Genomic DNA, 13,575 nt, shown 5'->3' with positions numbered 1-13,575 from the left:
TCCATGCATAGGAAATCATGGATTTGGAATCCATTTCTTATATCAAAGTACAAATTTAAATTTAACTATAATTTTATAGGATAAATTGTTAGACTTACTACTGATGTTAAGATACATGTTGCAAATACAGCGACATTGGCTTTATTTTGGATAAAAGTTAAAAGTGAACATCCTGTTGGGGCACCTGGCGGGCTCAGCAGGAAGAGCATGCAACTCTTGATCTTGGGTCATGACCTCGAGCTCCGCACTGGGCGTGGAGCTTCCTTAGAGAAAGAAATAAGGGCACCTGGGTGGCTCAGTTGGTTGGGCTTATGTCATGATCTCACGGTTTGTGGGTTCAAGCCCTGCGTCAGGCTCTGTGCTGACAGCTCAGAGCCTGGAGCCTGCTGTGACTCCCCCCTCTGACTTCTGACTCCCCCTCTCTCTGCCCCTCCTCCACTCATGCACTCACACACTCTCTCTCTCTCAAAAATAAATAAACGTGGAAAAAGATTTTTTTTAAATGAACATCCTGAACTTGTTGGCATTGCTTTAAAATCCCCTCTGCCGTTCTCATCAACAAACCACAGTAAGACTGGTCTCTGTATTAAAAGAGTCACTGAGCAAACACAAAGAAATGGTTGGGCTGTACATTATCTCTTATGAACAGCAGTATCATCAATCCAGTCTAGAATCAGATCATTCGCCAGTAGGAACCAAGCTCACTTGCTACACTAAAAACTTTAACTGTTGACATATGTGGAATTTACGTACAGTGCACCTACAGGCATTTAATACGAAGAGTCACTCATTACTTTTTATTTAGTAATGACTGTAGAACAAAAATAGTCACAAATATAATAGAAAATAATTTCCTATAGCTACATTTTCTTCCTTCTTCCTCTTCTTCTTTTTCTTCTTCTTCTTTTTAATTGTTTTAAATGCTTATTTATTTTTGAGAGAGAGACAGAGCGTGAGCGGGAGAGGGGCAGACAGAGAGGGAGACACAGAACCAGAAGCGGGCTCCAGGCTCTGAGCTGTCAGCGCAGAGCCTGACACAGGGCTCAAATTCACGAACTGTGAGATCATGACTTGAGCTGAAGTTGGACGCTCAACCGACTGAGCCACTCAGGTGCCCCTCTTCTTTTTTTTAAGTAGGCTCTATGCCCAATGTGGAGCTTGAACTCACAACCCCAAGACCAAAAGTCTCATGCTCTACTCACTGAGCCAGGCAGGTGCCCCTATAGCCACATTTTCAATAAACAACATATACAGTTTCTGTAATTCTTTTGTTATATTATGTTTGCTCGGAATATGTTTACTGAAAGGTAACACTAGATCTGTTGGATCTAATAGTACAAAGTTTGGGATTGTACTTTCTACATCTTTAAGCAATTTTTTTCTAGTAATTATTATTTTTTTACTGTGATAAAATGTACATAACACAATTTATCATTTTAACTGTTTTTAAATGTACAGTGCAATGGCATTAAGCACATTCCCAAAGCTGTGCAACTTCGGCGCCTTCCACCCCCAGAACCTTTTCATCTTCCTAAACTATACTCCATACCCATTTAACAGTAATTCCCAATTTCCACCTGTTCCCAGCCTTTCACTTAGCATAATGTCTTCCAAATTCATCCATGTTGTAGCGTGTGTCAGAATTTTGTTCCTTTTTAAGGCTGAATAATATTCCCTTGCATGGACTGCATTTTGTTTCTCTAACCATCCATCAACGGACATTGGGATTGTGGTCATCATTCTCCTACTGTGAATAATGCTGCTATGAACACGGGTGTATAAATATCTGCTCACATTTTTGATTTCAGCTCTTCTGGGTTGATACCCAGAAGTGGAACTGTTGGATCATGGGGTAGTTCCATGTTTAATTTTTTGAGAAATTGCCATCCTTTTTTCCATGGTGGCTGCACCGTCTTACATTCCTACCAGCACTGCACAGGGTTCAAATTTCTCCACATCCTCACCAACGCTTGTTATGTTCTGTTTTGGTAATGACAGTCCATCCAAAAGCGTGTGAAGTGTTATCTCATGGGGGTTTTACGTTGTTCAGTTTAAATACATGATACAAAACTTTGGGTCTGTGAAGAGTGTAAATTAGAAAAACAAACAAAGAACGGATCCTTCCTGTCAGTTTGAGAATCGTTGCTTTGGGCTTTTGTCCTGTTCTTGTCTCTGTGCCTGCCTGGACCTTGCAGATCTGTTTTCCATCTGTCTGGCCGGATTACCTCCCATCCCTGTTCAGTAACAGAACAGACAAGTACTGGACAATAGCAGGGAGTTCCTAGAAGATTCTGAGGAAGACATCATGGTGCCTGAAGACATCTGTGCCTTGGTAAGTGATTCATGGGGCTTTGTGGACTGATCAAAGGGCTTTTTCAGTGAAATATTAGCACTACAAACATGGTGTGAGTTAGGAATAATACTGGTTTACAGTAGTTGTAAAATAAGGTCAGAGTTGATTTCAGAATGCAGGGTTATGTGAGTCATGGGTAAACAAATTCTGAAAACTACAGGAAGAGCCTGTGAAGGGCAGTGTAAGGGTCACTGGACATGAGTCCAGCGGGTTTAATCCCAAGAGTTTTAATCACATATGGGCGTGCTGAAGGTAGCAAGAACTCCATGATTCGGTGCTTCGTGGAAAGGAAGAGGATTTTTGCACTTGTCTAACTGAACACCACATTTTTATTTCCTGTAAAGAACGATCAAAGCATTGGTCAAAACAGTGGCTGGTGTGTTCAGTATGTTAAAATTCAAGATCCGGGAGGACAACTGATCCTGGCAACAAGTGCCAGAGCAGATGTCAGAGCCAAAATGAAACGAATAATATTTATTGTATAGCTAACATTTATTGAGAGTTATTTTATTACGATGCTATGGGAATTGTGTTAAACCCTATTTATATGGGTTTAACCCTATATATGTTTATATACCTCATTTTATCTTCAACAACCCTATCATCCCCTTTTCACATATGAGAAAATGGAAGAGCAGAGGAGTTAAGAAAATTTGCCCAAAGGCACAGAACAATTAAGTAGTGGCTTCTAGACTGAAACCCAAGAAGTCTGATGCTAAAGCCCAGACCATTATACCACTGTGCACTTACTACATTGCCCCAGGCATTTGGCCAGAAGGAAACTCACCCTCGGTAACTATCGCTACTAGCTGTCAAATATTGGGGTTTGGAGATAGGCCTGGGTTGAATTCTAGTCTTGCCTCTTGGATCTCGGACAGAATTTTAATCTTCCTGAGCTTCAGTTTCCCCATCTGTGAAAAGGAGATGATACTACCTACCACACACGGTTGGTAGGAGGATAAAATGGCAGAATTTAAATGAAAATTTTCACTGGGGAGTATGAAGACTAGAACACATTCCACAATGTGTAGGAGCAGTAGTTCTTCCTTGAGCTTTCACATCATAAAAGGATGTGAATTTGCTTTTTGCTCTTAATTCGCCTCCTGATTTTGGCAGTCCCTTACCTTTTTTTTTTTTTAAATTTAAGTTTATTTATTTATTTTGCGAGAGGGAGAGACAGAGAGGGAGGGAGGAAGAAACTCCTGAGCAGGTGCCGCACCATCAGCACAGAGCCCGATGCGGGGCTTGAACTCACGCAATCATTAGATCATGACCGAAGCTGAAACCAAGAGTTGGGCCCTTAACCGAATGAGGCACCCAGGCGCACCCCCTCCCCCTTACCTTGTTTTTATCCTGGGTATCCACTTCTCCTGGTGCCATAAACTTCAGCAGAAGCGCCAAACACTTGGGGCTCTTGTGCCGAGTGGTCAAGTGCAAAGGGGTCATCTCTTCCAGATCCTTTTGCATCCAGTTTGCTCTGCGTGTAAGTAAGAGTTTCATGAAACGATAATTTCCCTAAATAAATAAATAAATAAATAAATAAATAAATAGATAAATAAAAAGAAAGAAACAGTAAGAAGAAATTTAGTTTGGGGCCAAGACATTTTCTAAATTTTAAAATGTTTTAAGTAGTTTAATTATTCTGCTAGCGTAAAAATATTCAGATATATCAATTGATCAAAGGAAAAATACTTAAAATCCCACTACTCTATCGATTGTTTTACTATGAAAGCTCCCTTCCAACCACTTCCTATATGCATATAATTTACACTGCATGCATATAGTTTACAATAGTTTAAATAGCTGGTCAACGTTTCATTTATTGAACCATTCTAATTTCCAGTATTTTCTTTTATAGAATATGATACAATGTACATTTATTTCCACATAGTTTTCCTTAATTTTTTCATAAGAATAAATGATCAGGAATCAATTTAGTGTGCCAAAGGAGTTTATACAGTTTTTGGCGTATTTTCAAAATTGCTATCCAGTAGCAGCAAAGAATATACTAGCACATTCTGACCCATACAGCACCTATTATTTATATTCAAAGTATAATAACCTTGCGAAATGATCAGAGATTTAAAATCCCTTGGGGCGCCTGGGTGGCTCAGTCGGTTAAGTGTCCGACTTCAGCTCAGGTCACGATCTCGCGGTCTGCGAGTTCGAGCCCCGCGTCGGGCTCTGGGCTGATGGCTCAGAGCCTGGAGCCTGCTTCCGATTCTGTGCCTCCCTCTCTCTCTGCCCCTCCCCCGTTCATGCTCTGTCTCTCTCTGTCTCAAAAATAAATAAACGTTAAAAAAAAATTTTAAATCCCAATTTACAGGTGAGGGAGGTGAGATTCACAGTGGTTGAACATTTTGTTCACAGTCATCTGGTTACTAAAGTATAAAGTAGGTGGTTAGTTTTCTTGCAGAGCTACGTAGAGGTACAACTGAGAGAGATGAATCTTGTTCGGAGTTTGGGTCCCAGATGCATCTGGTCACCTAAACACCAACCTAGAAGTCACTGGAGGCCATCCACTTGCAGGCAGTACTCTCCATAGCAGTTAAACCCTCCAATCTGGTAGAATCAACCCATTCAGAGAAAGCAGCTTAGCTACAGGGGCTAGAGCAATCAACTGGTGGGGATCCAGGTCAACCGTGTGTGTGTGTAATATGGTAGCTTTGAAACCAAACAAAACCCTCAAAAAATTGTTCTTTGGAGCTCCTTCCTGAGATATAGTTTCATATTTCCAATTCTGGTTGGAGCCTTCAGTTTGCTTGGTACCACAGATATTTGAAAGTCAATATAACGCAACTGTACGACATAGTCAAGTTCTCTGCCTGCTTCATGCCTGTTTCTCTCTCCCTATTCAAAGCAGAATGGCAGTCAGGGTTATCTGTCCTTTTCATCTTCTGAGATCCTCTACATCCTTAATATTGTTGGAAATGTGGTTTTTTTAGCATTATAATGTATTGATATTCTACCGTGAGTGGCTATGAGTATTAGTAAGAAAATATTTATGAGTTAAGCAGCCCCTCCCCCCACTGTGATGAATGTGAGGCTCTAAGGCAAAGGGACCAGCTAGGGAGACAATGAGGTGCAGAAGGATGATGGTTCCCTGCTCATACCCACAGGGACACAGATAGGAGTCAAGTCAGCTCAAGGGCTGGGCCACAGATAAGAATCAGAGGCTAAAAAAGTGTCCATCAGGCTGTCTATATTAGATGGGCAGACTTGGAATGGACCAAAAAGCAAAGTGACTCAGCTCAATTATTTCCTCTCAGAGAGGCTTTCCTTGACCACCCTAATGGAACTTATTTTGTTGTGCTTCATTCTAGTACCTTTCCATTTCCTTCATAGTACTTTGCTAAGTTTGTAGTTACTTACATTTGTTTATTTCCCTTCCCTGTGATCTCCTTCACGAGCTGTAAGCTTCATGAAGGCAGAGACTGTTTTACTGGGCACGGTGCTTGGCTAGCTGCTGGCACAACATAGGTGATTACTTGAAGGACTGAGTAAATGAGAGGAAATAAAGTGGGTGGGGGGATGGGCTAAATGGGTGAGGGCCATTAAGGAAGACACTTGTTGGGATGAGTACTGGGTGTTATACCTAGGTGATGAATCACTGGAATCTACTGCTGAAATCATTATTGCACTATATGCTAACTAACTTGGATGTAAATTAAAAAATTAATTAATTAAATAAAAAAATACCTTCCAGAGGTTTCTCTTTTTGTTTACAGATTCTTAATGTTGCTATATTAGATCATTAACAGTTAAGAATCTTAATTCTCAGATGTCTGGTATTTGGTTACTCTTCCTTTTTAATGTTTATTTGAGCATCATTCATCGGGCTTTCTCATGTCATCCAGTGCCAGCTTTTGAGAAGTAAGGTGCTAAAACTTCCTCAAGAGGGCACCCTGCTCTAAATCTCTTGCCATCTTTTCTTTGAAGAAAGAAACGGTGCCCAGGAGAAACAAATCTATGTGGTACTTCTTACCAAAAAATAAAGCATGACCTTTCTGAGTATAACATTTCAAATATTACAGAATAATTCATCACGACCTTTTAAAGATATTCAATCAGACAATCATCTTGATTCTGGAATCCAGAGGAAAGGGGAAGGAAAAAGAAAGAAACAAGAATATATTGGTGGGGGTGACTACTGACTTACAGACACAGTGCTTCGTGTATTTACACCTTACATTGTTCTGGGGATTCTACCTATAGAAAACATGATGCACTAGGTAATAACATTTATTTATTCACCCCTCAAAAAACTTTCATTGAGTCTTGTTATAAAGCAGGCAAGAGTGAAATGTTTACACTAAGCTTTATTTATGACAAAGCTCTAGGACGTATTTGCTCCTCACAGAAGTATCATGGAAAGGTTTTACAGATGAAATAAAGTATCTTCCTGTGCCTCTATTTCCTCATCTGCAAAACAGGGATGGAGTACCTGAGATTATTGTGCATATGAAATGATAAAGATCATATTTGTACTCAGTGCACAAAGTAAATGCTTGGTAAATGTTTGCTGGTTTTATTATGAACAGTTTTCCAATGTGGAGGAGGCAACAAAATGTAGCTAATCAAGTAGAAACAAGAATGGCCCATGATTGACAGCATATAGATAGAAAGATCTGACCACACATAGCATATACACTTCAGCTAGAGAAGTGTGGAGAAAACCAAGGTTAGGGACAAGTAAAAGTGGAAATAATTGGGATGTCATAAATAGTGATCTTCTGATTTTTTTTTTTTTTTTTTTACATTGAGAAAGATGCCTGTACTCTGCCTACAGAGAATGATGACACAGGACCAATAAGGGTGTACCCAGTAGGAAATCTGCGGGAACCCTGGGGAGATGTCAGCTTCTCTTCCCAAAGGCAGAGGCACAACAGATATTATCTATAAATGCTGGGACTGGAAACACTATAATCCATTTGGACCACCATCAACTTCCTGGTCTCATGAACAAGCATTTATTAGATGCCCAGGGCATGCAAACTCAATTCTGAGGATGAGCAGAGGCGGCAGAGAACTCTAAGAACTGAAATCAGGAGAATATTTCTAGTGTCAGTGGAAAAGGGGAAGATACCAGTTCGAAACAGGAAGCTAATTTGATAACCTTCTGAAGGTTGTTATGACTGGGGACCCCTATCCTAGACAACTTTGCTTCCTATAAAGCCCTCTCAATAAAAAACAAACAAACACAATGTTTAAATGTTTCCTTAATATTGCTTAAAATTCAGACTTCTTAAGTTTTCAGGTTTATTCTTAAATGCAAGAATAAGGAGGATTTGGAGTTAATCATTTAGCACCATCTCTTAGGGGCACACAGAACTTAATCCTCAGGTGAACACTGTTTTGGGATCTGTTTTTATAATTTCTGACTGAATAGGAAATAGTATAAGAGTGCAGGAGATAACAGAGTATATGTTCCTAAGAAAACTCATGGTAGGGGCGCGCCTGGGTGGCTCAGTCAGTTAAGTATCCAACTTGATTTTGGCTCAGGTCATGATCTCATGGTTCGTGAGATCGAGCCCCATGTTGGGCTCTGTGCTGACAGTGCGGAACCTGCTTGGAATTCTCTCTATCCTCTCTTTCTGCCCCTTCCCTTTGCTTGTGTGCGTGTTCTCTCTCTCTCTCTCTCTCAAAATAAATAAATATTAAAAAAAAAAAAAAACTGATGGTAGTGAGCACAAGTTGAGAGAGCTGAAGTTAGAGAATGTCCTGATTTAGTCACCAAAAGGACATTAGCCCTGATCTGATCTGATCTGTTACGCCACCGAAGTGAGAAAACATTTACTAATGTCTCTGAAACATTGAATAAGATGTTTTGTTTTGCTATGTAGCCATAATCCTCATCTTAATCTTCCCATAATTAACAGGAGCTTCTTTTGTCTGTGATGTAAATGATTATGACATTTGGATTTCCCCCAAATGCAGGAAAAGGACTACAATATCTAAAAGGGTAAAAGAGGATAAAAAAGTTCTCTGACCTGGAGAACACACTTAAAAGGAATCTGGGAAATAAATCAATCCAAAATGTGACTTTTAACCTTATATATATTTTTTGTCTGTCCAGTTCTCTAAAATAGGCTCCATTTTTAGAACAAGCATATAGTCAGTTAATCTTAATAACAATAATATGGGAGTTTTGAGTGAAATGCCTTGATATTTTCCTTCAGATTCTCAATTTATTATTATTTTTTAAGGTTCACATTTGAGAGAGAGAGAGAGAGAGAGAGAGAGAATGAACGGGGGAGGGCGCAGGGAGAGAGGGGAGAGTCTCCAAAGTGGGCTCCGTACTGACAGCAGAGAGCCTGATATGGGGCTTGAACTCATGAACTGTGAGATCATGGCCCGAGCCAAAGTTGCATGCTCTCCTACTGAGCCACCCAGGTATCCCTAGATTTTTTATTTTTAAGAAATAAAACAGAACTGATATGGTTCATGATCCCTCTGTGGCCCTCTCCAATTCTCCCTCTTTAGAGACTACTATCCTGAATTTGGAGTTTTTCATTCCAATGAATGCTTTAATACATTTGTTTCTTACACATATATGTACCCATAAGCTACATAGTATTGTTTTACATATTTTTAGTCTTTATATAAATAGTACTGTATGATCGCTTGCCACCTTTTTACTCAAAGCAGTGCTTTTTTGAGATTTATCCAAGTGGCTCCGGTTCATACATTTTCACCGGAGAAAGTATTTTGTCATATGAAAATAACTGTATTTCTTTATTCTCTAGAGGAATATTTAGCATGTTTCCCATTTTTCACTACTGTGGACAATACTGTCTGGACAATTTTCTTCTATGTCTCCTGGTAAATGTGCAAGAATTTCTGTAATGCTGGGTTGAAAGTGCTCTTTAAAGCAGCTAGTCCAATTTATATTCCCACCAGGAATGTATGAGAATTTTTATTTCTTCACATCCTCGCCACACTTGGTTTTGTCACACTTGCTAACTTTTGCTAGTAAAATGGATACACAATTGTGTTTTGCCATGGATTTAATTTTCATTTCCCTGACTGAGGTGGAATGTTTTTATATGTTTATTGGCCATTTGCTTCTTTTTCTGTGAATAGCCTTTTTGCGTTGTTTACTCATTCCCCAATTTAGCTCTTTGTCTTTTTCTTAATGATCTGTAGGAGTTATTTACATATTCTGTATACTAATTCTTGGTTGGTTTTGCAAATATCTTCTCTTTGTGTGGAGTGTCTTTTTGCTTTGTTTATGCTCTTCAGCTAGGAATGAATTCATGATCTGAATAATGATATTGCTAGCTTTCTTAGCATTAGAGTTCTTCATTTATTTTGGAATTTTTGTTTGCAGGCTCATTCATTCATTCATTCATTCAATCATTAAAAATGTTTAGGGTTTCCCGGGTGGCTCAGCTGGTTAAGCGTCTGACTTCAGCTCAGGTCATGATCTTGTGGTTCGTGAGTCCAGGCCCCACATCAGGCTCTGTACTGACAGCTCAGACCCTGGAACCTGCTTTGGATTCTGTGTCTCCCTCTCTCTCTGCCTCACCCCTGCTTGTGTGCTGTCTCTCTCTGTGTCTCAAAAAGGAATAAACATTAAAAAAAATTTTTCTTAATGTTTGTTTTAAGAGAGAGAGCGTGTGCACTAGCAGGGGAGGGGCAGAGAGCGAAGGAGTGAGAACTCCAAGCAGGCTCTGTGCTGTCAGCACATAGCCCAGCAGGGGGCTCCATCTCATGGTTGGTGAGATCATGACCTGAGCCAAAATCAAGAGTTAAACACTTAACCAAACTGCACCACCCAGGTGCCCCTGCAGGTTCATTTTAAAGAGAAGATTGTTTGCTATGTTTTTCTTTTTTCTCCCTCTCTCTTCCTCTCTCTCTCCTTTCTCACCCTTACAGCTGCTAACACCCGCTCCTAATGCACTAAGAATCTGTTCTTAGAATGCTTTTTTGCAGCCTCATCTCCAGCGATATGAGGGATGTCTTCCTGGTCCTGAGGCTTGATCTTTGTCCTGCTCCTGCCACTTCTCTAGACTAAGAGCTTCCTCTAAAGCTATAGCTTCATATTAAGGTAAAGAATACCCCCCAATTCTAAGTACTTTCTTGGCTTTAATGTGACCACTTTTCACTCACTTAGTGGGGAAAAAAGGGAGTGCCTTCCTGAGCCAGAAGTATTTGAAATATTCTCCAAGATGGCTCCCTGTTCCTGGTAAGTGCCTTAATCGTTAACTTCTAGACTACTGGCAGCTGAGCTTCAAAACATTCTGAATCCCTACCTCTACATTTCTTCTCCAAATGGCTACCATATTTTCTATATCTGGCTCCTTGGAACCTTTGCTATTCACTTCCTCTTCAGTTGAAACGATTACTTTAATAGACTCCAATGCTTAAGACTTGGCTAACCCTGCCTGTAGCTGCCCCTTTCCCTCCTGAAACACCAAAGAGAACAGATAATTTCCCCAAACCAATACAGTAGTTTGGGACCTGCATGTTTCTCGATTATGATCTTTGCATTCTTGTTCCGTGTCCTTAGCATTTATATTTACTTTCAGTGTAGTTGAATCGAAAACAATTGTTCACTATGTATACAAATGTTCACTACATTTTTCTGTTCATTTATAGGTTTGTATATAATTTTGTCCTGGAAAATATTACAACTTTATATGTGTATATAAAATAGCACATACAGATGCAAGGTAGGCATTCTGCCATATTTCATTCTAAATCTAATCATATTATGTACCAAAATATACATTATTTACAACTGAAATGGAAATAATAGAAACATGAGTTGTTATTAAGTCCAATGATGTCTCTATAATTATATATTTATAAACCCTCAAGGCATTTAAAATATTAATTTTTAAAAAGAATCACTATCTTTGGGAAGTATTTAGGTCACAAATATCACTGATCTCATTACATCAAACTTTTCTGTAATGGTTGCAGACACAAATGAGTCTTGGAAATACCACAAGAGTGCTGGGAGAAGCAATCTGCCATGGGTCCTGAGTGTCCCTGCATGTATTTACTGGGTATGCCAAGAATGCAAAGTCTTGACTCCTCTTTTCTTAGGCTGTGCCTCAGAGTTGGGTTTGCAGCAAGCAATCTTAAAGGACATTAATGTCCTCCAGGACATTAGACAAGGAGCAGGCTTCTTAGCACACACTAAAGTCTGGGGATTCCCAAAACTCAGCATTTCTCAGATGTCATGCAAACACACTGTGCACCCAGGATCCACCTAGGTCCTCTGTGTTGCTCCCACAGTCCTTGGGAGCAAGGGAAACTGATGTAAGCATGCAAATGCTCATGTTACTGTGGCATCAGTAATAAAGCTTTTTTTGTCTCTTTTGGTAGTCTTGTGTCTTCTGCTGGTACGTATGGGCAACTTACTGCCTTGTAATGAGTTAGGGCACATTAAAGGAAAAAGTAGGGCAAAATTAAATCCAAGCCTCAACAGTACAGGCAATGAGGAAGGGATGCTGACAAAGATACATTTTGCTTGAAAAGTAAGGACAAGGGCCCTGCAGGCCAGGTTCAGGGACAAGAAGACTCTCTGAGATGGTACCCAAGTGATGGGCAAGGTGGGGGAGGTAAGAGATCCCACTGTCCTATCTGTTAACAAATCTCAGTGGTGGCAAGTAGAACTAAAACAAGCTGCCCAAATGGTGCCTTGGTGTCTGGTCACTGTCCTCTGGGCAGGCAGAGGAAGAGATGTTAGCATGACAATGCGACAGTGAGCTGAAGGCAACGTGGTTGTGGCTGCTGAGCCAAGGGCTCCCTAAAGTGGAAACTAATGGTGAGAACAACGAGGAATGAGCAGCTGTTCAAAAGTGAAAGTAAATGCAAAGACTTGTCTAATAGCACAGAGCCAAGTGCACCATGTACCTGATCCTGGCTGTAGCTGTATTTATCTGGCAATGAGGATAAAGCACTAGGTATAGAGGTAGTCACTGTCTGAAGCAAAGCTCCTGGCTTAATGGTGCCCTTGATGCATGGAGGTTCCTCTGAATGCCTTGGCCTGGTTTACTGATAATTTGGCTAAGTTAAAACCTGATGGTGTCCATTGGGAGACAGTCCAACCTCAATGCTGACTCTGGAAGACTGACTATGGTAAGGGCAAGTCAGCCCAGTGGGCTGAAATGAAAGCCGTCATTCTTACCTGAGACAATACTCCTAAGGAAGGGGCATGTTTTTACTACCGCTTGGGTTGTTGCCAATGTTCCAGTCATCTGATCTGCCACCTGGAAGACTATATATGGAGGTGGATTAAAAACACCCCTCTTTGTGGCTACAAATTATGGAAACAACTGGGGCTGCCGACTAAACAGCTTGGGTCACTCATGTAGATGCCCATAGTAAGGGCTCATTCTCTTATAAGACCAACTGGAATCAGGTTGCTGAATAAGGCTGCTTTGCCCAGGTTATTGGCCATTTACCATCTGTATCCATCACCGCACTAAACATAGCGATGAATCCATCATCATAGACTAGGCTCAAAGTAAAAGGTAGGTGTTTGATGTAGAAACTACCACTGCACACCAGACTTGTATATTCCCCTATGTAGGCCTACTTTTGTGTGTGTGATGAAGGAGGCCATGTTAACAGGGCATTGCTCCTGCCTATTCCTTGCAAGGACTTTTGATAACTCCTTCTCATGGTCACCTCATGCTTCACCATTGCTGACATTTTTCAGGTTATAGTATTGTTGTTCCAGTCTGATCAGCTTATACCAGCCACACCACTGAGGCACTGAAACTAAATTATTTCATGTTTTGGTATTTCCAGACCATCTGACTGTCATAGTCTCGTTACGGTGTACCTTTTGTTACAAAGACTACCCAACAATGTGCCACTAGTTAAGGTATTTGATGGGAATTCTATGCTCTCTACCACCCTTAAGAATTTGAAATTGTTGACAGCAGGCATGACCGCCTTCAAAATAAACTCTAAAAGATTTCTGACTCTACCTGTTACCTCCTCCTGGTCCACACACCTAAGAGAGGCAATTAGGCTACTGAATGTGGCCACCCCTAGAAAGAGCTCATATCCTCAGGACAGTCACCTGGTAAATAACCAGAACAAAAGGAGTGGGGACTATATACACCTATTTTGAATATTTGGTTTTCTTCCTTGCCCCTCCTGGCTTTGATGCTTATTTCTTTTCCCTAAGAGCTATCTCAGGCTGGCTTTGGTACAGCCCCTGGATGGCAGTCCACCCAAAAGGGGACTTGGAGATTCAA

General features: G+C 40.5%; 1 protein-coding gene across 10 annotated transcripts in view; it reads right to left on the bottom strand.

Annotated features, from left to right (window-relative positions):
- The window catches only part of INVS (inversin), a 172,465-nt gene that overhangs the window by 72,673 nt on the left and 86,217 nt on the right, over window positions 1–13,575 (bottom strand). For 6 of the 10 annotated variants that reach the window (XR_006210653.1, XM_042964745.1, XM_042964746.1 and 3 more), the window contains exon 4: window positions 3,695–3,868. Coding sequence is in view for 9 of the 10 variants with exons in the window: in XM_042964745.1 (XP_042820679.1) it covers window positions 3,695–3,868 (174 nt within the window). In the remaining variant the exon portion in view is untranslated. Of the gene's footprint in view, window positions 1–3,694; window positions 3,869–4,415; window positions 4,446–4,851; window positions 5,321–13,575 lie in introns of those variants that run through there. The other 4 variants (XM_042964750.1, XM_042964751.1, XM_007089275.2 and 1 more) reach the window with 4 other exon arrangements.

This window comes from Panthera tigris, chromosome D4 (genome assembly GCF_018350195.1).
Source record: "Panthera tigris isolate Pti1 chromosome D4, P.tigris_Pti1_mat1.1, whole genome shotgun sequence".
NCBI lineage: Eukaryota > Metazoa > Chordata > Mammalia > Carnivora > Felidae > Panthera > Panthera tigris.
This window is presented reverse-complemented; position numbering and strand designations above follow the sequence as displayed.